The sequence below is a fragment of the Equus quagga genome, chromosome 8, assembly GCF_021613505.1.
Source record: "Equus quagga isolate Etosha38 chromosome 8, UCLA_HA_Equagga_1.0, whole genome shotgun sequence".
In the NCBI taxonomy this organism is placed as follows: domain Eukaryota; kingdom Metazoa; phylum Chordata; class Mammalia; order Perissodactyla; family Equidae; genus Equus; species Equus quagga.
The window spans coordinates 10711935-10738222 of record NC_060274.1 but is presented as its reverse complement, the minus strand read 5'-3'; the positions used below and the strand labels follow the sequence as shown (position 1 = coordinate 10738222).

Genomic DNA, 26288 nt, shown 5'->3' with positions numbered 1-26288 from the left:
GCCTCGAGCGCTGGGCGCAGCCAGAGCTCTGAGGCAGGCTGCGGACAGCTGGGCGAGGGAGGGGGCGGAGCTCCGAGCCAGGCTACTGTCAGCGGGGCGGGGGCGGAGCTCAGAGCTCATCTCCCTTGCCGTAATAGGGCGGGGCAAGAGGCGGGGTCTCAGGGCCGGGGCGGTGTCGGAGCTCAGCGTCGTGTGTGCTCTGCCCGGGGCCTGGAGCCCAGCCTGCAGGAGCTCAGAGTGGCTGGCTGGTGAGGGGCGGGACGGCCACCACATGGCATCCTTCCTGGGCTCAGGGCGGCCGTGAGCCAGCCCAACCCTTCCTTGGCGGGAAAACCAACTCAAGGCATTTTTCAGAGAGCCGAGAAAAGTCTAAGCTTGTAAAACTTCATGTCCTCCTTGTGCTTTCCTCTTCTTAATTTAATGCCAAGGAGCCTTTCGGAATATTGCCTTTCTGCTTTTCAGCTTTTCTCTGTCGTGGAGACTCAGGGATCGTTGGGCCTTCTCCTTGGTTACCTTCTGTAGTTGTTTTAGGTAGAATGGTGCAATCCAGACACCTGACATTTTCAAGTAAGCTGAACGACACATAAAACTCTAGTAGGTTAATTAAAACATGCATTTAATCCAACTAGTAGTAATCAACTATGGCTCCTTGGTTTTAAAACTTCTTTTATTCCACTCTATGGACTATGTAATTTCTAAAGTCTGTTTATTCTGTCGTTGATACTGCTTACAGTAAATAGCTTACTGCTTGGTACGCGGGAGTTCTCTTCCTTCCCTCTCACCCTCAAATCAACTTAATTTTGGAATTCTGGAAATTTAACTGATGATCTGTTATGGGAATATAGTTTTGAGTTAGCTTATCAATATCGATGTAGAGGCAGAATCTAAGAAATGAGTGTTTGAAGATTAAAGAGAAACGGCCTTGAGCGGGAGCTCTCAATATTAACGTTCCTCTGTTTGCTTTTATTCATTGTAGTGTTATAGGGGCTGCTGTGGAGATGAATATGCATAGTATTTTCACTTAGGACATGTATACAAACGAGATTTTATAAAAATAATAGATTATAGCAAGGACGCTTCTAACCGTGATCATTGTTGCTTGCTTATGACACTTGCCAGTTCCATTTCAAATTGTTATATCCAAAATTATTTCAGTGTTTTGTTAAAAGGGGTGAGTCTATACCAGGATAGATTATTGTCCTCCCCTCCCCCTGCGCGTTATAGTGAGAATGAGGAGCAAATGCAGTGTTAGTGTAAACCCTCGTTGGTGACCATCAGTGGGCCAAGATTAGTAGATCTTTTTAGGTTTTGAGCTACGATCTTGTACGAGAGAGGTTCAGCTGATTCAGGTCAGTGCGTTTGGGGTTGACAAACTTTTAACTGCCTAGCTTTGTGAATATTGAATTAATGGAAAGGCCTAATTTTCGGTGTATCTCAGAAATGATATGTGTAATTGGGAAAGAAAACAGTACAAACTCTTTCACATGAGCTCATGGAACATGACAACAGTATAACATGAATTGAATAAAAAACGCTTCCACCTCTCATCCTCCCAGCGTCGTCTACAGTTACATAGACACCCCCCAGCCTCACTGGGGAAAATGCATCTGACATTATAGGTACATCAAGCTTTGCTTAGGAGTCACCATTCGAATGTTATCTGGAAAGTCTTGGAGTTAAAATCCTAACCCAAATAAGTGTTAGCACAAAAGACATAACCTATTTAGCTAGTCATTTATGCCCCCCAAGAGCAGTTTCTGTTTGCTCTAGACATTTGCCATTTGCTGAGTTTACAACAAATTCTGAAGTTATGCTTTGCCTACCTAATATCTTAGTGAGTATAAGATTCCTACATTCTCCCAAGTTTTTCAAAGAGAAGCTTGAAGTAAATAATAGATTTAAGTCAGGTAGATCTTAGGCAAATGTCTAATTTGTCTAATTTTGCATTTAGAGTGTAGGTAGGGCTAAGATACACACATGCATCCATCTACACACACGTGAACAGGCGTTTGTGATCTCAGAGGTTAGTTTTACTTTCAACTTTTACCCATTTCCCCATTTTTTTAAATAGTGAATTTGTATTACTTATTGGTGACAATGCTCCCTTTTTTTGAGGAAGACTAGTCCTGGGCTAACATCTGCTGCCAATCCTCCTCTTTTTGCTGAGGAAGACTGGCCCTGAGCTAACATCCCTGCCCATCTTCCTCTACTTTGTATGTGGGATGCCTGCCACAGCATGGTTTCATAAGCAGTGTGTAGGTCCACACCCGGGATCCGACCCGGTGAACCCTGGGCTGCCAAAGCAGAGAATGGGAACTTAACCACTGTGCCACCAGGCCAGCCCCACAGTGCTCCCATTTTTTAATATAATCTGTCATTGAGCTTGTCTTTTCTATGAGTAGATTTATCTGCCTGGGCACTGAACTCGAGAGCTCCTTTCTGGAGGAAAAATCTGTTTTACAACATTTAACTTCAATTCTAAAGTACTGCTCTGTGGAACCTTACAGTTCCGTTCACCATGAACACAATGATCTGCAGTTTTAACTGTTTCAGCAGCTGGGGTGGCTTTCATCCCAAACATTGTTTGTATTCCTGTTAATAAAATGATTTGAAGCAAGATCTTCCTGTGCTTAAGCTTTTGAATGTTAGTTGCTGGGATTTCCCATGGCTGGACCAGGATTTCTCAACCATCAGTACCATTGGCACCATTGAGGTTTCTCAACCATTGGTACCATTGACATTGGCCCTGGAATTTGTTGTTGTAAGGAGGCTGTCCTGTGTATTGTAGTACTTACCCACTAGATACCAAGAGCAAACCCCCCCAACCCAGCCCCCAGTTGTGATGACCAAAAATGTTTCTAGACATTGCCACGTGTCCCCTGCATTAGGAGGGCGGGGTGCAAAAGTGTTCCTGGTTGAGAGCCTCTGGTCTAGACAAAAATTAAATCCATTGGAAATCCTTGGCCAAAGTTGTTTATAAACTCTTGGTAAGACGTGACATAAATGAATGTTACTGCTAAGTAGCTGGTTTCTTTTTAAGTTTGGTTGTACATTGTTTATTTCAGAAATCTCATTTTCGTTTAAATACCTGTAAAGAATTTGTATGAAAGTGAGTCTACTTAATATAAAAATGTTGAAAGGGCCTACTGAGAGTAGGTGTTTCAGACATTAAAAAGCAAGCTTTTCAACCTCGGGACTGTATTTTAAACTTTTTGCTACTTCGTGTTTAGAAAGCAGTTTCATGGCATAAGCTCAGTAACTCTGGGTTTTCTTCTGCATCTCCTAGACTTCTCGGGGCTGAGTTACCAAACAAACGTAAATATGTGGTCCTTTAAGAGTCTTTTTTTTTTAAGGTTTGAACTTTAAAATTTCTGAGCTGTAAGTGTAGGTACTGTTATGAAGAGGTAAGTGTCATGCTTCAGATCTGACGGTTGTGTAACACTTTCTTGTCTGAACTCGTACATACTATAACTTCAGTGTTGGCTGTAGTTCTGGTTTAAGTTGATTTGCTGTTTTTCATCTTGAAGTTCAAACTCATATGCAATTGTGTTAAATAACAATGATTTTAATTAGACCCATGATCTCTTTCTAGCTTCAAAGAATAGCCGATCGTCGTTTCTTCCTGACCCAAAAATTTCAAAAACCTCAAACCCCTCCTAGAGGAGAAATCTAGCACTTCCCAAATCATGCAGAAATCTCTAGAAATTACCAACTGAAAATTTCAACTCTATAATCAAGGTCACTTGATCGAAATTTAAAAAAAACCAGCGTACTATACAATGAAAATCAGAGACATTTTGAGGATGAGAAACTATAGAGCTTTTTTAATTCTCATCTATATTTTTGGAAAAGGTAACATTTTCTGAGTACTGTGGGTTACTATGTTGTGAAATGCAAAACACGGTAATATGTAAAGAATAGTATTCTAATGGAACCTTAGAGCATTTCCAATAGAAGAAAAGTTTCTCCTTCCCTCTATAGTCAGCCCCTCCCTCCACACCCAGCTCCTGGCAACCACTGACCTGTTTTCTTTCCCTGTAGCATTGCCTTTGCCAGGTTGTCATAGAATGGAACCCTACAGTAGGTAGCTATTTGAGTCTAGCTTCTTTCACTTACCATAATACACTTGAGATTCATCCACGTGGTTACCTGTAATATCAGTAGTTAATTCCTTTCTTATTGGTGAGTAGTCTTGTGTTGTATGCGTGTGGTCCATAGTTTTGTTTATCCATTCACCAACTAATAAACATTTGGATTGTTTGCAGTTTTTGACAATTATGAATAAAACCTCTATAGACATTCTCATACATACAGGCTTTCATGTGAACAGGTTTCATTTCTCTTGGGTAAATACCTAGAAGTGGGGTTTCTGCATCATGTGGTGAGACAACTTTTACCATGTCAGAACCTGCCAAACTCCTTTCCCAAGTGGTTGTGTTGTTTTGCTGCAATAGATTGTTTTAAAAAATCAGGTCTCATATTTGACTCCCATGTTTTTAAACAAATTCCTCACGTTTTGTTTTGTCACATAATACTGCTGTCTATGGTGGAGCCAGAGGATTCCTCCTCCCTAATTGATTCTTCAGGGGAGCCCGGCAATCATATGTCGCTACGACTTCAGAAAGTGACTTTGTTATTTCATGTCAAGATGTGCCCCTTGATGTGATGTAGTTTCTCTTACTGAAGCACTTACAGACGAGCGTCACTAACAAGCTGGGCTCCCTTTTCCTCTGGGTCAGTCTTTGCTCGTCGCTGTGCCCTGTCGGGTTTCTGTTCGTTGCTTCCACGTGTCCTCGGACACCCAGTTTTTAAGTGAGCACCCTAAGTGTTTGCAATTATCCCTCTGACGTTTTTCGGTACTAAAATGCCCATCTCTTGAATTATCGTTCTGTTTCGGTTGTTCAAGACTAGAAATTCTTTAGAGACGAGGCCTTTATGGCCCTTTTTTCTAAAAGATAAATATTGAACAGTTTGGAACTCAAAGTGGCATTAAAATAAACTCAGTAGCAAAGCCTTTTCACAACTAATACCTATTTTTGAAGGCTTCCTCTTTTTCTTGCACGATTTTTTTTAGAAGATATGCTTATTTTGGAGAGAGGAAGAGGGGCAGACTGAAACAGTGGTATGCTGGCAGTTAGTTGCCTTGAAAATGTGAACTCTCTTTTCTGAATTTGCCTCTTCCAGAACTTCCTGTACTAGCCTCAGTTTCTTCACATCCTCACACTCTTGGTTTTCCATTTTCTTATTGTTGCCCTTAGCAGATAAGGCTGTCTTAGCGGTTTCTGTGAGAGAACAGAGGGGGTGACATGACTGGGGAGGAGCCAGCTTGGTTTAGTTCTCTGGACCCAGGAGCACTTTAGGGAGCTCCGAAAAGAATTAAAAAGTGGTTGTCTTCCCTAGAGACTTTTTTGCTTTGCTGTTATTAGTTTATTGAATTAAATAGATTCTTCAAAATAAGTCCCATCTAAAACAAGAATCAGTTTTAAGATAACAGGTAGGGGCTGGCCCCATAGCCAAGTGGTTAGGTTCGTGCACTCCGCTTCGGTGGCCCAGGCTTTCGCCAGTTCGGATCCTGCGGGGGGGACATGGCACCGCTCATCAGGCCATGCTGAGGCAGCATCCCACATGCCACAACTAGAAGGACCCACAATTGAAAAAAATATATACAACTAGATACTGGGGGGATTTGGGGAGAAAAAGCAGGAAAAAAAAAAGGTAAAAGTTTGTGGTTAAATTTAAGTGTAACTGACTTTACATTCTTTTTCTCTCTTTTATTGAATTGTCTTTCCATTCCAATTTGATAATCAAGATAGTCCTAAACAATTTAATTTAAACTTTGAAAGGTCCTAAAGATACACTGTGATAAAAGTCTGATTGTAACCGCTATGCTAGCATTTTTAAAACCAATCTATTTTGGTAGAAGTATTTTAGGGTAAAAAAGAAATTCTTTTCCTCTGTCATTTTTCTTACATGCATACCCTGATGACAGTGTTGGGGACAGGGACATGTGGACAGGAGAAAGGGCAGCAGAAAAAGAGACCAATGACACGTCATCAGGTTAATAATGTACAAAGGCCATTTTTCAGCAGTCCTGGTAGTTTAATTTGTTGAATTAAAAACGTTAAAAATGTTTTTGTTTTTAAAACACGTTTTTATTCTTAGCTAGTCGGCTAAAATCATCTTTGTGGCACCTCCTACCCTTGGGCTCAGTGATTAACTTTTACACAGCCTTATCTGTGGGTCTCCACACCCTATCTGTCTGCGGTACCTCTTCTGTGTAATGATTTGATGACAACTTTCAACTGGCTTTTCTGAGCTGACCTTCATGGTGAGTGGGACTGGCAGAGGGAGTTAAGTACCGTCAAATAGTACTATAGCTAAATTTTCAACTTTTAGTACCTTCAGAGATTTATCCAGTTATTTTTAAATTGCAAAATTTCCTCTTTATGAAATATAATTAAAATTAGAAAAAGTTTCTATTATTGGCTTACGTTTTTAGAGCTTTTGCCTTTATCAAGCGGTAGTATGGTAAATTTGTAAATATAGTTTAGTAAGTTTGATAAGCTTTTTATATCAATTTGAATATGAATGAGTAGATATTTGGGTAAACAGGGAAATACTGCTTAAAATAGCACTGAGTTATGACAATTCACAATGGAAGATGAGATAATATTTAGTATTATCTCAATTTTTGTAGAGTTTACCACCTACTTGGTATTCAGGAGTTTTTAATAGTCGCTCCTGCCTGGACCTATGTAGCTTTTGTATTTTCCTTTGTCACACCTCCTAGAACTTACGAATAAGTATAGAAAATCTTAATGAGAAATAGATGGTAACTTGAAGTATACAGAAAAAGCAATCACATAGAAAGGATAATATGATGAATAAATATTACTGTTTTCCTATACATATGTTTTCTACTTTAATAATATATGATTTAGAGAAAGATCTGAAAGTAAATATGAAAGCATTACTTTCTTTTATTGAAAGTACGACCTGTTTTCAAAAGTCTTGTTTACAAGTTTACGTTATTTGTATACACGTGTGTTGCATCAGAAAAGCCAAATGAAATCATGAATAGATACATATATTTTGGTCTATACTTTGCATGATTCCTTAGCCAAATTTCTTGGTAATGCTGGACGTATCGACATGATTAACTTATACACACATGATTTCTTTAGGTATAGTGTCTCATGCCCCACATCTGTGAACATGTTGGTTACGTAACTGATGGCGTTACACTTGGGCTCTTGTTGCGTTTTGCCTCAGGCAGAGACCATCTATGGAGTGGGCGTGGTACTGTCACCACATGAGCCTTCTGAGTGGCAGCATTCTTCTCTAGCATTTGGGCCTGTCACTGTCCTTCACACTGACGGCCTGCAGCCTGGGCTCTCCTACCATCTGCTGTGTTCTGGTCCACGAGCCTAAACGCAAAGCTCAAATTTTCCTGAAATTTACTTTAAAAAATTAAGTTTGGAAGGAGTGTGGGCTGTATGGGTTCTTTATAAAATATTTACTGTAGTCATTTCTTGGTATAATACAATTCTAGAAGAATCATTACATTGCAATTCAGGAATAAGGAGAAAAGATCTATCTTTGAGCAGCATACTTCCTTCCTTGCCAGTAATTTAAAAAACCTAATCCTTTTAAATGCATGTAAAACTTATTCTTGGCTGGAGAGACCAGTGCATCAAATGTATATATATCATGAAACACAGAAAAACCAGTTTTTGGTTTGATTTGGTTTGGGGTTTGTTTTTTAATAACACTAGTATGTAATGCAAGTGCATGTGTCACCAGCTAAAATGGCACATAAGACTTTAACTTATATTAGGTGGAGCATGTTTCAAATCTTATATCTACACCTGTGGCATAATGAGCTGTGTCAAATTTGGGTTCATAAACATGTATTTGTGTTTTTATTGTTTGTGTTATAGTCGTCAGTGCATTCATTTGCACTCACTGATTTACTCCTTCAACAGTCGTTCATTGAGTTCCTGCTCTGTGTCAGGTACCCTTCTAGGTAAGAAACGTACAACAGTGAATGAGACAGGCAAGGGCCCTTGGCCTGTGAAATTTACATTTAAGTAAAAGGGTAGACAAGCAGATTTCAGGTGGTGATACAGGAGAGGGAGAGGGCTCTCTGAGGAGGTGAGCTTTAAACTCAGATCTGAGTGACACGAAGGGAAAATCTGGTGGCAGGTGTTCCAGGCAGAGGTAACAGCAAGTGCAAAGGCCCTGAGGTGAGAAAGGAAGCCAATGTAGCTGAAACATTGCTCGTGGAGGGAGAGTGGTAGGACTGGGGATCAGTGAGGCAAGAGGAGCCGCACTGTTGAGCTTCTTGTGGACCTCAGTAAAGAAATGCAGTAGAATTTTATGGTCTTGGAAAGTTTCAAATAGGCAGTGGAGATGGAGAAGGGACTTGGCTATGTAGATACTGTAAGTGCTTTCAGAACGGCCTTCAGAATCATGGTGTTCTTGCCTGGAACTCTGCTGATAGATGTATGACACCTGCATTCTTTTATTTAGAGTGGTACAATGCATTAGTTAGCTTCTACTAAGCAACAGACTAACCCATAACTTAGTGTTCAGAACACCTGCCATTTATTTAGCTCCTGATCCCACAAGGTGAAAATCTGCCCTGGGCCTGGGTAGTTCTGGTTTCTGGGCTCATTCTCTCTGCTTCAGTCAGCTCCTGATCAGCTCAGTGGCTGTGCATCTTGGAGGTGACTGGCTCTTGGCTAGGGTGATGTGGTAACAGAACCCTATGTCTCTTATCCTCCAACAAACCAGTCTGGGCTTGTTCACATGGTGGCTGGTTGACTTTCGAGTGTGCGTTGCCTCGAGTCTTAGACTTGGAAGTGGTGCAGAATGATTTCTGTTGCTGCATTCTGTTGATCCCAGCAAATCAGGTGTCCAGCCCAGACGAAAGACGTGGAGAAATAGACTCCACCTTCTGATGGAAGGGGCTGTGAAGTCACATTGCATAGTGGTGGCTGTTTGTGCACACTCTGTTCCATTCTCAAATTCTCTTTTCTCTGAGCCGTGTCATGAGTTCGTGACTGCTCTGTGAACCTTAAGTGACAGTATCCTGACTCAGTTAGAGAACATAATTAGAAAGAGGAGTGTGACCACAATGCCGACAACCTTTGTTTTCGATTTAACAGCCTACCATGTGAAGACACAGCCGGCATCCTAGTATCGCAGATAATGAGTGAGCCTAACACTTGCAGTGAAAGCATGGTTAGAACGTATCCATCATTCATCTCAAAATCATATTACATTGTATTAAGCATAGCAGAAGTGCTTTCTGTTTGCGTAGATGAAATTTATCATTGTTATTTATTGGTTCCCTATATAGGGACAAGTTCTTAGTTAATTTTAAATACATTTAGAGAATGGTGGTTCTACTGAGCAGCATTTATTGTAGAAGGCATCACTGTGTGTTCTATTACCAGCTCATCAAACCCTGAGCAGTTTCAGCAAGCTGTGTCCTTGAGCTGTCATGTGGCCTGCACATGCTAATAAGGAGAATGAGGAGAATTAATAAGTAAGAGAAGAATGCTGGCAAGGTTTCACATGGTTTTTTTAAGCGTTCATTTTGTTAATGGATTGCAAAAAGTAAGTTAATAATAATAAGAGTAGAAATAATAATAAACCATAATAAGAAAGAAAAAGATAAAACAGCTTCCTTGCTTGCTAAAATTGAAACTTTGCAACCCAGTGTGAGCTGTCTGTGTGGGTGAGTGTGAGGGGGTAGGAGGGCTTGTCCTGCAGTTTAAATTGTCATAAATCCTGGGACGTGGTTTCGGAGAGCAATATACGTATTAATGTCTGCTTCTCTTTAAGGTAGGTAGAAGTTTGCTTAATGAAATAGGTTCTAGTTGGTATATTGGGCCTTTCGACCAACCAAAGCAGACACAGCAATCTTTGCAAGTAGAATAGTCTTTTTATCCCTCAAACACCAATCTAAGTGAAAATTATTCTTTCCAGGAGCATCTGAATCCTTCACCATCTACTTGTGGACAAATATTGTAACTGCAAATTCGGGCAGGTCGTTGTTGATTATTATCAATCTCCTCCTCTCACTCCCATCTGCCTTTGGGTTGAATATCTCGTGGGTCATTTTGCTTTTCCCATTCCTACCTGGAATTGGAGGCAAAATTTATATCATTCTAATGTTTAATTATGGTAAAGATATGGTATCTCTGATCACTGGAGAAAATAATAGGTTATTCTGCATCACAGTTATTTAAATGGAAAATTAAAACAGGGTCAGCTCTTCTCCTTACTTCAAAATGAATTACAGATGGATCAAATATTTAAATGTAAAAAAAATAAAGTCAAATGTATTCAAAGAAAACATGAATGAATATTTAAAAAATCCTGGAGTGGTGAAGACATTTTCCAGCATGGCACATGTTCTAGAAGGCATGGAGGAAACAAATGCATAGATTTGAATATTTATAATGTCAAATTTCTGTTTTTAATCCTACTTTGAAAATTTAACATGTTGTAAGCATTTTCCTATGTTATAAAATATTTTTTGAAAGCTGAATTTTTCATGATTATGTACTGGTCTTTCCTATAAATATACCATATTTATATAACCATCCTGTTTTTTGCACATTTTCTTCTACTTTGTCGTTATTTCAAATAATGGTGTAGTACACATACTTAATATATAAACAGTTGATCACAAAATAGATCACAAAGGTAGATTTGTCTAGCAAATAGATTGCTGGGTAAATAGGCTTGAATATGTATAATGGAAAACTGTTTTTTGGAGGGCTGTTCTTACTGACATAGCCATCAGAAGTTCTGGGCGATCTGGTTATATACACAAGCGTTGACTACTGTATATTTGTAACCTTTCCCAACTTGAAAGATAAGACATTTCTATGATTATTATGAACACTGAACAAGTTTTTATGTTATTGACTTATTTTTTTAACTAATTACTTTCAGTTGAAAACGAAACACATGTACTTGGTAAAAAAAAAAAAATTCTTCTACTGTAAGACAAAACACAAAGAAAAGTAAGTTTCTCTCCCTTGAGGCAATTGCTGATGTATCTTGGGTATCTTTCCAGAAATGGTCTAAGTATATCAAGCAAATGACATCCCCAACTTTTTTTTTAAACACAGATAGTAGCTTACTATCTACACTGTTCTGGTTCTGTTCACTTAACATAATAACAGAAATCTTTCCTTCTCTGCACACGTAGATTCCCCTCCTTTTTAACAGCAGCATAGTATTCTATTGCTTGGTTGTATGATAATTTATTAAACACTCCCTTGTTGATGGAGATTTGGTTGATGGTTCTTTTCAGCTTTTTACTGTTATGAACAACTCTGGTTAACAACTTTGTAAATCTTTATTTTTCCACTTAAGTATCAGTGGAATTGTTGAATTAACACTTAATCATGTGCATATACATTTTGGTACATACTGCCAAATTGTACTTCATTCCAATATATGTTCTCATCCTCAATTCAGGGCTGTGATTAGAGTGATTTCCCACACCTTTGTCAATATAGTTATTATCAAAATTTTTAATCTTTGGTAATCTGTCGTGAGAAAAATAGAATACTGTAGGGAGTTTTGATTGGCATTCCTTTAATTATGAGTAAGATTCTTTGTATATGATTATAAATCATTAGTGGCCACTATTTCTTTTTGTGACAGCAAGATCCTGATTTTAGAGATTGTTTTAAAAAATTAAAATGGGACATAGCCTTGGCATTGTTTTATTTTAATGAAAATGCTGCTGGACGTTAGTATTCTCTGCTTTAGAGGTGAAAGTAAAAAGGACTTTGAAAGTGATTCAAGAAAGAGGAAAGTTCAACCACTTCTACTTCCAAATTCATGAATTCACGTTTTCCCGATTTTCATAATGGAGTGATCGGAAACTAAAGTGGTTTGTTTTAATTTTGGCAGAGGTAGGGCTTATTAGGTTAATTGGGGGAGAGAGAGGCCAATTGAAGGTTTTCGTACTGGAATAGAGTGTAAGAATTGTAAATGGCTTCGCTGCTCCGGAACCTTGCGAGCTGAACTTGCACAGCGATTTTAGAAGTTCTCTACAAATGGAGTCCTTTTATCGCGAGTTATCAAGTGTTAATTGCAGCATCATTTGAAATAAACGTGGTTTAATGGAAGGGGCCTTATCTTGGACTTAGGAAGTCTCTGCTTTTTCGCTTGCCCTTGTCCCTATACACCTTGTACCTCAGGACCCCTTGGCAAGTGCTCTCTCCCAGTGGCGGCGGGTCTGCCTCTCATCAGGGTGGTCAGAGTTACCTTTGCATTTGTGACAGCATCTGTGTGAAGGAGAACATTGCGTATTTGTCCTGATTTTACATTTGATAAAACCTGTGCCCTTTTTTCTTGATGATTTGGTAATACTGCCAGTTTTAAATCTCCCCAAACTTAAGTTTGGACACCGGGAATCATCTCACCTGGTCATTTCTGAATTTGAATTTTTGTCTTTTTTAAATGGATGTTTAAATACATTTCACGCAGGTGTTAATACCTCAGTGAAACTCAACACTTTTTCTCCCTTACAGCACTCAGCTCAATGCCTTGCATGTTTTGAAGGTCTTTGTTAATGAGTCGGGCAAACGCAGACTCTGTGTCTTGTCCTCCGACTGCATTATTACATCTTTCCATTGAGAATGTGCTAATTTTTTCCAGTTGTACATTCTTGTTTTAATTTAAAATTGTGAGTACTTTATAGCCAATTTAAATTGGATGATGATTGTTGGCTAATAACTAAAGTCCCATCAGATAAATGCAAATCTACTTCTAGTTTATATTTAGGAATTAGAGGTGTTCTTGGCTTGTGAAATATAAAATATTTACATTATTTTCTTTCTTTAAAAGATTCAAATTTATGACCAAAGGAACAGAAAAGCTTAGCTGATTTCTCTTGTTAGGTTTAATGACTAGTACCTGAAAATTGTTCGTGAAGGCTGAAATACTCTCTTACTCCCACTAGAGGGGGATTCCTTCCAACTTAGGTAAAAATGCTTTTAGATACAACGTAAAACCTTTTGGATGACATTGAGGTTTCCTTTTTATTAAATTGAGGTTCATCTCAGGTTTTCAGAATCTGTTTTTCTGTAGGTATTGAAATTAAAATCTTACATAAACAGAAAATAATAAAGAATATTGAACTAGAATGCACATGTATTTAAACCATAATGCTTTTGTACAAAACATAAATATTTCTTTAAGTTGCTTTAATTAAATTGGTTAATACCTAAGAATTCAAAACACCCGTTTGAGCCCTCCTGGAGATAGAAGCTGGGTGGGAAGGGCATGAGGCTGACCCTCTGAGACCCAGCTCCTTCCTCCACCCGACAAGTTCTGTCTTATGTCCACTGCTGGCGAAGTCACGTGGAGAGTTCCTAAACTCCACTTGAAAGCTTTGGTTTGCTATCATCTCAACTTCTCAAATATATTACATATATAATATATCCTTAAGTAGATTTCTGTTTGCTGTTGAATTTTCTTGCTGCCTTGACTTTTTATAATACGTTAAACAGATGCAGAATTCACTCTGGAGACGATTTTTGCAGATCTAAACCTACAGTGTACTTTAAAAATAATTGTATATTAAAATACCACACCAGGGGCGACTGTCCCTACCACCTAGGTGTGCACATGGCATCTGTGAGTCTAATTCAAGAGCACACGTCACACAGTGTTTACAAGTGGTTAAGATTCAGCGAATTTGTTTGTGCTTTCTCTTGAACTAAAGTCTTCAATGTTGATCAGAGATTTCAATGTAAAAACAGTTGAGGTTAATAACTTAGTGTTGTGAAAGGCAGGGCGGAGGAAATTCAAACATATGTAAATTGCAAATAACTGTCGAGTTTTTTTCTCTTAAACTAAAACTCTATAATAAGATCTTGTTTCTGAATCTAACAATTAGCTTTGGAAATCGAAGTGTAAAGAGAGATGCTGTCAGTGAATCTTATAATGATTTTGTGCTATAGTTGATCCAACATTTCAGTCTTTAGCCCAAAATCGCATTTGATATCTGCAACATATGGTTTTCATCAGAACGAGGCTGCGCGTCTTCCCCAGACCTAATCGTGTGTTTCTTTTGCTTTGTGCGCTGGTCTTGGCAGGTACCAGGTGCTGGGTGAGCCACACTTCCAGCAGAGCCGTTGGGGAGTAGATTTGTTTCTTCATTTCTTGTTTGACCCCCTTACTTTCGTACTGGATGACAGTCTTATTGAAATGATCTTCCTTTCTGCATTCTCTTCCCCGAAGGGAAGAACCCAATTTTGTTTTATAGCAAGATAACGTTGGATAGGCCCATGTGCCTTCTGCTTAAACACCTACCACAAACGCCTCATTTTAAAAGGTTTCAAACTAACAGAGAAGCCAACTAGTCTGAGCCTATTGCCCCACCCCCACTCTCTTCCCCAGACACTTCAAAAATGCCCATATTTGTTCTGTTGCCTGCCTTCCTTGCTCTTTTTCATCATATTTTGGTACTTGGTAGTAATCAAAGTTAAAAGCTTTATACACCAGACTGAATAATTATGTTTAAAAAACAGTAATTATCAATACACGTCTTGTTCCACGCAGCTTTTTAAATTCATGTTAATGAGCTCTGTCTTCTAATGCATAAGACTGACAGGCAATTTTGAAGTTTTGCCATCATTTCACAACTTGTTGCTTAGACTCTGCCTGCCTTTTCCTGAGTGTTGCTTTCAGGAACTCTTGCTCTGCCACATTCCAGAGATTCAGGACTACCCACTCTGATGCGAGCAGGACAAGAAATTACTAGCAGCTTCTCAAGCACAATGAAATTGCTTTATGAAGCATAACTTTCCCCTCACCGTGTGTCAGTAAGAGATGAGTGTATGCAACATCTTGTGATTTAAGTGAGAAGGGTGATTCTCCTAACTTCTAGATCATTCTGGGGAACTTACAGCACCTCTTCAACCTGATGGCAAATAGATTCATTTGGTAGGAGCTTGCCCTGTTGTAAAACTGGAACCCGGGCCAGTGACCTGGATTTTCATGCAACTCTTGAAGGGACTCACAGATCTCTCTTTCTTGACACCTGACAGAAATCGAATGCCAGTTTTCTCAGAACTCTGAGTTCCAGGCCATGCCCGTGGTCTGGTGCCTGTGGCTAGACTCAAAGAAGGGTTTTGATAGTGCCTAAATTATTTTTTTCCTTATGATTGCAGGTTGAAGTCTTGACCTCGGAGGATACAGCCTTTGGACTCAAGGTGTGTAGTCTGATGTAGCTTGCTGTGCAGGTTTCCTCCGCTCCCCTAGGGGGCTGGATGGCTCAACAGAGAGCTCTGGTTTTTCTTACCAAATGTAGAGGTTCTAAAAATCTGCAGGAGTTTAACATTTCCCTTCTATTGTGATCACGAGTAGACTATGCTAGTGTTTTCTTTACCTTCGTTCTTTGTTGTAGAGAATGTGAGAAACTGTACAGAAAAACAAGAGTTTCATCGAGTAGTAATTGACTTTTGAGTTAGCCATGAAGTAGGATTTACTGAAATGTCCCCCCAGTTTGGGGGTACTCAAATACGACAACTCAGTGTTATCCGAGCGTTGCTTTTGGTTCATAACTAGCTTCATTTACTCGTTATCCCTGCTTCACATAGTTACTGAACCCCTATATTCCAGTCGCAGCTCCTGCCCTTAAGTTGCTCACAGTCCGTTGGTAGGTGTAGATTGAAACCGGTCGGTTGCCCTGCAGCGTGGTGGTCTCCAGGCTGGAAACGCGCAGAGGACTGTGGGAGTGGGCTGGGTGGAGCGGAGGGCATTCCGGGCACCAGATCGCTGGGCGGAGCTTGCCGGCGTGGATTATATTTAGATGCGAGAGGAGGACGGGAGAAATGAGAGCTATTTTCAGGTGGGAGGGCGACCATGAAAAAAAAAGAAAGGAAGCTCAAAGTAGTCAAATTCTGCCTGTGTGGCAAGATCTGAGGTTGAAGAGGTTAAAGATCTGAATTTTATCCCATAAAAAATGCTAAGCTATTAAAAGATTTTAAGCAAAGTAGTGGTTAGATTTGCACCTTTGGATAGATAATTTTGACCACTCTTGAGGGATGGATTTGCCAGGCCCCAGTGAAGGGCATTTGAGTAGATCGGGGGAGGGGTGATGTGGGCCTGAGCTAGCACAGTGGCAGAAGGAAGCAATCCTTGCGGAGGGAGTCTGCAGGACCTGGTGATCCCTGATCCCCAGGATATTAGGGTGAGGATGAGACCACGGAATAGATGCTGTGTCACGCTCAGATGGAGACCACAGTGAGGAGATTTTTCAGAATTACAATCTTCCAGACCTGTAGTTTTTATCAGATTTACTCCCCTTTTGTACATATTTGCTAGTAATTCTTAAGCCATGTAAGTAAAGTGGTAAGAGCGGTTTATTAGGGGAGTCTGACTTTATTTTCATATAGAGGTAGAGAAGTATAGTGTAGGTGCCATCAGGTGCTTTCACAGTCAGAAGTCTGGAAACTTTAGAGCACAAGGTGTGGGTTATGGCTGACTCCCGTATGTGCTACATCTTTGGCTTAAAACTAAAAATTAGTTATTTATATTTTTTCCATTTTTGGGGCTGCTTTCCGTTCTGAATGCTTGGCATTTTTTAGGACAGTCTAACAGTTGTGCTGCGGTACAAGTGGCTGACATTGTAACACTACCAAAATCAAACCTGTTCTGAGGTTATAAGCTTAGCGAGGTTTACGTCCTAATAAATGCAAACTAAAAGCAAAAGGATCAATTAACACTTTATAAATAATTAAATAGTTGGTAAACTGACTCATGTTTATACCCCTACTTAGTATGTTTTGTGTTTCTGTATCTGCCAAAAATTTTAATATATAAATAGAGCTAATTCAGGATTATTTGCAGTATTTGACATATGGTCATCTTCTGAATTTTTCATTTTCTATTTCGTGCCCAGTGTGCATGTGGAATATTCATTGCATGGTTATAAACCTGTAGGGGCAGGTCTTGTGAACTCACGTGCATAATCCTTCCTCCTGAGGACGCTGCAGGATTGTGGAAGATGTTGTCCCACCAGCTCTCGTGGTCTGCCCCGCCGTGTGAAAGCTCTGCATTGTCTCATGGCTAAACCAGCGATTGCTTTTGTAGCCCTAAATTCAATTTGTAGATACAACTGTTTGAATTTTTTTCCCCAATAATTCAGTGATTTTCAAACAATTAGATGCTTTTCATTTTCTCAGATCTCTACCAGAGTATTGGCACGTAGAACTGTATTGGCACGTAGAACTAAAAAGGAGAAATTTGCAAGTTTTTCCTGCTTCGTTTTATCTGCAAGTCAGCAAATATATTTTCAGCTTGTTTCCTAAAAGGTCTGGGTATTGAGTACTGGCCGGGTTTTTGAACACTTATTCGCAGTTGACCTTTTTTCCTGTTTTTATGCCTTGGGACACATCACTCAGATATCTGACTCACTGGTGAGACGTTAGTGACGTCATCTTGGTGGATGAGTAGGATGCTGGAGCGTGTGTCTGTCCCACGGATGTCCCTGATCCTTGAGTGATGGTCTTTAATGTGCCTTTGATCTTTCTTTACCCTTTTTTGGGGGCTCTATCTTAATTATTCACCCCTTGTATGCGTCTCCGTCTCCTAAGTCAAACTAAAACCTACAAGCTCAATATTTACTTAGGACTGAAGCGTGAATTCGTCAGTCTCACTGGAAAATGACTTAAACGTGTTGGGACCCAGAGGCACAAACAAGCTAGTTTTGTGTATGAGAGTGGTGAAACGATAACCTGGGAAACAAGTTTGCAGTCATTCACAACTAGCACAACTGTTAACGGCTGTTTGAGATTAATGTTTTAAAGCTAATCAAATGGGAAATATGTGGGCTCTTTCTTCTACTTGACAAATCTTAATTTCACTCAAATGCTGATTCATTGTTTTTATTAGGCTTATGTTAGTCAAAGGTAACTTAGAATTGGAAATGCTGGTAACTCTTTCACGGTATATTAAACACTGTTACATTAAACTGTTTTCCAGTGGTTCTAGTTTTTCCCTCTGTAGGTACCTGACTCTCTTGAGTTTGTTTTTCTTTGGCCCTAGTAGGATGCTTAATTAATTTAAAGTTATTGTACTTACAGAAACAGGAATTGCAGTGAATAAATGGGTGCTTCAGAATAAAAGAATGAACAAATGTATTAGGAAAGGAAAGTTCTACAAAGTGTAGAGCTCTGCTCTTGACTTCAGTTCTGACCAAGACTTCAACACATTAAAAAGTTGATAATTCTTGGGCCAGCCCTGTGGTGCAGTGGTTGAGTTCGGCATGCTCTGCTTTGGCAGCCCAGGTTCGGATCCTGGGCACAGACCTACACCACTTGTCAGCCATTGTGTGGTGGCAACCCACATATAAAGTGAATGAAGATTGGCACAGATGTTAGCTCAAGGGACAATCTTCCTCAGCAAAAAACAAAAAAGAAAAAAAGATAATTTTATAAGGTAATAAATCAGGAGTCCCGGGGCAGCCTATGTCATTAATGTACTAGGTAAAGCTACTAATGATAAGGGGATGATAAAATCAGCTGAGCAAATAATATATACATTTATACTGTTAAACATAGAAAAAGGCCAAAAATTTGACTTCGTCACTTATAAGTTCTACAAAAAAAATTATATAGGGAAGTAATAAAGAGGAGTGAATAAAATATCCCTGGGTCATTAAAAAAGAAAGACTATATACGTATAACTTTTCTGTAAATTTCTTGAGATCTTATCAAAATCTAAAAAATTTAGAAATTTCATGACCACGAATGTCTTTTGCCTTCTCATTCCTTGTGGATAACGAGGTCAGGAATTATAAAGAAGCACGATTTTTAAGGAATCCACTCCCTGTGAGTTAGGCAGTGTTGTTATTCCCAGTCTTGGGTGGGAACTAGGAGTTCCACAGCAGTCAGTAACAGAAGTGGGGTGGGAACCAGGAAGGTCACCCGAAGCCTGTCCTCTTTTCCGAGTGTCCTCAGAGCCCAGAGTTCTGCTCTGCCACCTGCCTGTCTTTCCTCGCTCCCCATCACCATAGCTGCCTTCCTCTCTCCCTACTCTGCCCCTCTTGCTGAGGTCTCTAATGACTTCCCTGATCCTCACTCCAGCAGAAAGATGCAGTCCTTGCATTTTACTCGCCTCTTTGCATCATCTGCTTTACCCAGCCTCTTCTTTCGCCTCCACCGTTGGCTTCCCCACCAGCACTCTGCTGGTCTTCCTCCTGTGTGTGTGGCCTTGGTGTCTCAGACTCCTCTTCCTCTCCACGGCATGCAGTGTGGCATTTCCCCAAGCTCCATCCTCCATTCTCCTCTCGTGTGCCGGTGACACCTCACCCTCCTACTCCAGGGCTTACTCTCAGATATCTCGCTGAATGAATGAATATTCATAAAGCCAAGGCAAAGATTGAAAAATATGTATCTTGTTCAATATAATATATTCCGGGGGCAAATTCTTAGTGCATACTTGACAGTAGTATAGTTTGTTTACCAAAATAATTTTTAAAGACTTTTCCTTTTGAAAGGTAGGTGGACAGAGATGTATGTTCTAATTACCAGTTCATTCGTTCTCCGATTCTAAATGGGCATTAGAATTCCACAAATCCAAAAATATTTTGATACAGTTTTGGTTGGCATGTTCTTTGGAAGAACAAAATCCTGAATTTTGTGCCCTTTTTTATAATTTTTATAGAAACTATTACCAAAAAAAATGTATGTGGAGAGGTCATTTTAAAAGAAATGCTGGGGGCTGGCCACATGGCCTAGTGGTTAAGTTCGGTGCACTGCAATTCGGCGGCCCAAGTTCCGTTCCCTGGCTCTGACCTACACCACTCATTGGCAGCCATGCTGTGGCAGCAACCCATATAGAAAATACAGGAAGATTGGCACAGATGTTAGCTCAGGATGAATCTTCCTCAGCAAGAAAAAGAATGATGAGGGGCCGGCCCGGTGGCGCAGCGGTTAAGTTCGCACGTTCCGCTTCTCGGCGGCCCGGGGTTCGCTGGTTCGGATCCCGGGTGCGGACATGGCACTGCTTGGCAGCCATGCTGTGGTAGGCGTCCCACGTATAAACTAGAGGAAGATGGGCACGGATGTTAGCTCAGAGCCAGGCTTCCTCAGCAAAAAAAGAGGAGGACTGGCAGTAGTTAGCTGAGGGCTAATCTTCCTCCAAAAAAAAAAAACAAAACAAAAAAACCCCAAAAAGAATGATGAGGAAAATCAAGGATGAGCGTATGTGTTGTTCTAAAAAAGAATGGGAAGAGAAAAATGATAACCTACAAGTCATCCAAGTGGCCCACAGGTGACAGAATGCCCCACTCCTGGGCACCTTCAAGCTGCTGCTCTTCCTAGAGGTCTCAGCCCCTGGTGGGGAGGAGAGTGCCAGCCTGTCTCCTCCACCCTCACCTTGTAAACCAAACCCTAGGAGAGCGTATTAAACTTAGTAAGGCCTTTTCTCCAATATCCTATTGCAGGACCCACTCTCCATTTTGTCTCTTCCTTCCTGTAGTTTCCCTCTTTCTGTTTTTTTGTCTTTTCCTGTAACTACACTTCTCTGGAGTCTAAAAATTTTATCCCTGCCAGAGATTTCCCAGATCCTCTGCTCTGGCCTTCCTCCACGTTAGAGGTGAGGGAGCTGGAGGCCAAGGGGTTCCTCCTTCCCGAGGTCAGAGCTCGTTACTAGCAGAGGTGGGACTAGAATTAAGAATGTTAGTTGTCTCATTCTTTTTCCTCTTAATATTTAAATAAAAATGTCTAATATTTCCTCATAATATTTAATATTACTCACCTTTTTATCCTCTTTTGAGTAATTTTTAGTATTTGTTTTAGGACCCAAAATGTATTGTTATTTTGGAGAAAAGTATAAGCTTAAAATATCTAAAAAAAAACCATTTTAAAGTAAATACTAAATTTGTTTACTCTTAGATATTACTTTTTATCCATGTCTAGGTTGATTCAATATCTAAGAGAAAAATAACATCAAAATTCAAACTGGTCTTCTAAACCCCAGCTAACATAGCCTCAAGGCCATCCCCAGGGAGCCCTTGACCTCTGTCTGGGCCTTCCCCTCCGAAGCGTGCGGCCTCTTGCTGGGTTTCAGAGGCGCCCTCCCTTTTCGGCATCCTCCCCAGTGCCGCAGACCCTGAGCTCTCGTCCTCTGAGCTGAGACAGCGCTCACTGCCTTCGCTAGTTCTTTGCAGTCCCAATTCTGCCAACATGTTTCTGTTTTCTTTTGTGTATGGGAGACAGCATGGTATGGCCTGGCCCGGCTCCATCGTGTGGCATCTTTTCCCAGCAAGATCGTAAGCTTAGAGGCTCCATTTTGCTCATCTTTTTATGTCCATATTGACTTGCACTGGGTTCGCAGTAAATAAGTGTTGCTCTTTTGGTGGTGCAACAATTGTGATTGCGCAGAGCAGAAACCCTGTGATATTAACGTATTACTACTACTTTTTTCTATTCTGGGGTTTTCTCACTGGTCCTCCCATTATCTGGGTTAACATGTTTGCTTCGCATTTTATATCGGAGCTCTGTAGAGCCGGCCTGAGGAAGACGCATTCATTATTAGTGGTAGTTGAGGCTGTTGAGTGGTTCTGGTTGACGCTGAAAACCAGCTGGTTCCAGTTTATCCTGCTACTAACTTAAATATCTTTGTTAATCCACGTTCTGCAGTTACTTTCATTGATTTCATTCTCTTTCATTCCGCTGCATCCCATTTAAACAATAATCTCTGGAATATGCATGCTGTATGCTGGGAGTGCAGTGAAATAATAATAAACCCCTGCTTCCGTGGACCGTAACGTTCTTGACACAACTTCTGCAATGATCTTATGCCAGGAAGAAGTTCTAAAAGAGATACAAGTTTGTGTTCTCCTTTTGAACATAATTGTGGGCTACTCTGGTGTAATTGCTTTTAATTGAATCTATCTGTTGTGATCTACAAAACGGAAGAGGAGGGGTTATTCATCTGTAGACATAATTTCAAATAAGATAAAAGTGAAATTTATTTTGTCCTTTTAAAAATAAGGTACTCTTAATTATGGAACATCGTATCACTGGGGGATTATATTTGATAGTGATTTAAGTCACATGGGGGCTTATTCCCATATTTTGACGTCTGACCATTATGAAAATTATCTGTGTTTCCCTCCTTCCCTCCTCCATATAAAAGTATGATATTATGATGTGATCTATATTTGTTATAACTGCTTGTCACAATGGCTAAGGAGGAAATCAGCAACAAAGCATTGCTAGCCCGTCTCTGAATGGGCTTCCTTGGCTACGTAACCAAAGAAGTGGCCTTGGAGAAAAGTTGGGAGGAGGTTCGCTTGCTGTTTTTTTTTTTTTTCTGACCGAGCCACGTCACAGGACTCCAGGTTGGTCAGTTCTCGCTGAATATTTCGATCCTCTAGAACGGTGCTGTCCAATATGGTAGTTACTAGTCATTTGTAGCTAAATTTAAATTAATTTAAATTAAAAATTCATTTCTTCAGTCACACTGGCCACATTTCAGTGGCCGCATGTTGCTAGTGGTGCCATATTGGCACAGTGCGTGTAGAGCCATTTCCGTCTTCGAGGAAAGTTCTGTTGGCTGGAGCTGGTCTAGAAAATAAAGGTTCCAAGTATTATATGACACAAGACAGTTTAACGTAACACTGTTCACAACTAGAACAGCTAATTTTTTAATTGATTTTTTCAAAAACCCTGAGGATTAGAGCAGATAAGTAGAGAACAGAAGGAATTTGCCATCTAGTAAAGTAACGTAAAGCAGAGGGGATGTTCTGTTTGGTAAAAAAAATATATAAAATATAGTCAAGTTGGCATGTCCCATTGGATTTTGAGAGTAGAAAGGTTTTAAACAGAGTCATAAAATTAGGTATTCTTCTGGTGGTGACTCTTGTAATGAATGGGTCATTCATTCATTGATTTACTTGGGGTTATGCTGGGGGACTGTGCATGTCATATTTCAGATTTACAATGTTTGGCTTCACATAATAAGTGATTCTACGTGTTAAAATAGCTTTCCTTTTTATTAATGTAACCACAGGAAAGCATACATTCATCTTCTGTTTAAAAACACATATTTTTTTCCTTGTAAAACTACGTTAACTGGTTCTTCTCAGCTCTTTCCATCTACTTACCAGGGTGTGTTTTCTAGTGAATTCACTTGGCTAACTTTCTAAGTGGGTGTGAATATAATTGAGGTGAGAGTCTATTTAAGGTTACAATGTCATTGAAAGGAAACCAGCAAACATTTTCTTTTTGAAGTTCATAATCTTAGCAACTCATGTTACTTTTCATAATATAAAGGATTTATTTTTGCATTTTTAACTTTTTATTTATTGAAAATCTACTAGAAATCCTTAGAGAAATAGAGGACCAAGTTCATTCTTTACTGTTTAGTTGTTGAATCTAAATTAAAATGATAGCATATATATTGGTACAGCAAAAGAATTTTCTTTCTCCGTAAAAGAAAGACTCGAAGAGGAAAAAAAAAACCTATAGCAGTTCTCAAGTCATGATTTGGGAATCCATGTTGAGTTGTTCCCTTCTTTTGTTAGAGAGTTTCCCAGCCTCTCCTTCTGCCATCTGGTGGTGGTTCAAACACTTACATGTTTTATTTTAAAACAAATCTGCTTTATTATTATTTGGGAAAGATTTGGGGGAAATGTTCTGTTTATATTCACCTGTAATATTTTGATGCACTTTTGCTTGTCATGTTTAATTATCTGTTTAATGGCTCTTTTAGCTCCTTTTTCAACTTTGTCCTTAGAGGGATACATGAATATAAAATTTGGAAAAAAGAGAAGGCCATCAAGGCTAAAGAAGATGCCGTTAAGAGATAAAGAGGCCCAGACTTATTGATGAAGGGTTTGAGTGCGATGAGGAGTTGCTTGAGGATTGTTGGGCTCTTCCCTAATTTCTGAATTTGGGTTAAATATGGAGCAGCAATTCTGTCCTGCTCTTTTGTACTTATGACTGTTTGGCTGGGAATGAGCAGACCTGTATCTTACTTGAAGTCCAAGTAGAACTTTAGGAAATTGATTTCTTGGTATCACTAAGGTTCTTTTCAGCCCCAAAATGCTCCCGGTCCTCCTGTATTCATTAGGTCAGACCTGCAACTCTATCTTCATTTATTCTTCTGATTTCTTCCTGCTAGTGTTTCTTAGTCTAAGCTACTCTTCATTGTCTTGGGGAAAATAGAAATATTTTATGTCCACCAACAAATTCTCCCATGAAATAAAGCCAGGTGAAATTTTTTTTAAAGACAGAGAAAGTACAGCAATTTTATTTTCCGCGACTTTTAATCTCCTTTCCTAATTTCTTTTAGAGCTGCCTTGACTAATTCCACAGCCTGTGATTCACAGGTCCTTTATTTGTTCATCATTTTCTGAAGGAGGCAAAGTAACCCAAAATATCAATCTCAGTTTTTTTTTTCCACAATGAGTAAGGCTGAGGGAGGTGAAATAACTTATTTTAGGCCCTATTTAGTGGCAAAGTAGAACAAAAATACAAGTGTCTGCCTCCCAGGCTAGTGCCCTTTAAATAAAATTACAGCAAGGCTCGTTATTAGTCGTCCCAGTACTGGAACTCTATATCAGATTGAATCTTACAGAATTGTCATTTTTACAGCTCAAAAATGGTCTAATGTTGGCAATTTCATATGGTTCAATTCAGTATATTAGGGTTCTCCTATATCATTTTAGATCTACATTCAATAGTGAAAAGACTATTTTTGTTTAAAAGCTGTTTATCCCAGTTGGGACGTGTATGTGCGCACTGTCGGAAGTTTCAGGTGACCCCAAGATGTTTATGGAGTTTAACTGGCTTGAAAGTACCCACTAAGCCACATAGCCCAATAAAGAATGTGTGCTGTTTCCAGAATATGCTGTGACATTATATGAAAAATCAGATATCTTTTATCATGACCAAGTGGCTTCTTAGTGTGACAGGAGCTCTATCTCTTCTAGACCAGATGCTCTGTCAGGTGATGGAGAGAGCAGACTGTAGATGGATTCCTGACTTCATGGCTTGGGTTGCTAGATCTAGTCAGCTCATTTGTGCAGAAATGTTAGCCTAATGGTGGTGAATATAGGAAAGCGAGTGGAGACGAGCATAATGCAGTGCAGTTCATGCCTGCTTTTGTCAGACTTACGTTGGGTTTTTTAAAAAGATGCCAAGAGTTAAACATGGCCCCACGTGCCGTGGATCTCAAGTGATCTTTTTTTAAGGGAGGGAGGAGTTATGCTGAAAGCAAGCTTATTTACTTGTCTGTTCTGGAGTTTGATTGACTCCATTTTTCTCTGGGGACATAATTTTGGCACTGTTTTTTGAGAACTTAATTTTCTAGTAATAACAAAAATGCATATATCCTTCTTAGCCCCATCCTCAAACACCTGTGCATTTGGGATGTGCACAGATAATTAGAGGCGTGTTTCTGGGCTCTCCTATAAAATTCCTGAGCATAGTTACTGTGGCCATATTAATAATCATCAAACTGCTTAAGATTTTCTTGGGAAGAAGAAAGCAATGTTCCAGGGGAGGTGAGGGATGATTTTGATGGTGTGTGTTTTAGGTTCTCACTGATGCCAAATTTTAGAGCCAGTTTTGTTTCTTCAGCCCCCTCCTCCTCCCCTCCTCCTGCCTTAAATCTGGCTTTCACCCAAGCCATGTCAATTTTTGCAAGTCAGTTGAGAATGTCAAAGTGACTGGTGTTGAAAGAGCCAATATGTTGGAAGATGCTTAAAGCCAAGTGAACATTTGTATGAATTAAAGAATATATTAGGAGATGATTTTTAAAAATCAGATTTGAAAAAAAAAAACCTGTTGAATTAATACTTGCATACCAGATGTATCACTGATAAATACTTGTAACAGATACTCCCCAATAAGCAATAAAATTACCATTTTACAACGAAGTAATGTATCCTGTGGGTACATTTGCAAAGATATGCCAACAAAAATACATGCAGAGTTCTTGAAGTAATAATGCAAATAAAACATTTCATATTATAATTTTAAAATAACAGGATTGGGAAGCAAGAAAAGGTCTGGGAGACTATTTGTTGTGTCTAAATTCTGCTTGTACTCTGGTCTTGTGACAATGGGCTTTTTGATATCATATAATTGCTTTAGTGTCTTTGTGTGTATCGGAGGACCAACTTGTTTGACAGAGTTGTGGTTGAAAAGCCTCACAAATCCTAAATAATAAAAGTAATAAATATCATAGCTTGTTTGCTCTGTTGCAGTAACGGCCTGTTTTCATACTTT

At 39.6% G+C, this 26288-nt stretch overlaps 1 protein-coding gene across 9 annotated transcripts in view; it reads left to right on the top strand.

Moving 5' to 3' along the window:
• ARID1B (AT-rich interaction domain 1B) overlaps positions 1–26288 on the top strand; it is a 413283-nt gene that overhangs the window by 230490 nt on the left and 156505 nt on the right. For 5 of the 9 annotated variants that reach the window (XM_046669908.1, XM_046669906.1, XM_046669907.1 and 2 more), the window contains one exon: positions 15213–15254. The exons of the other annotated variants lie outside the window; for them this stretch is intronic. In XM_046669908.1, the coding sequence (XP_046525864.1) occupies positions 15213–15254 (42 nt within the window). The remainder of the gene's footprint in view (positions 1–15212; positions 15255–26288) is intronic. 9 annotated transcript variants of the gene reach the window in all.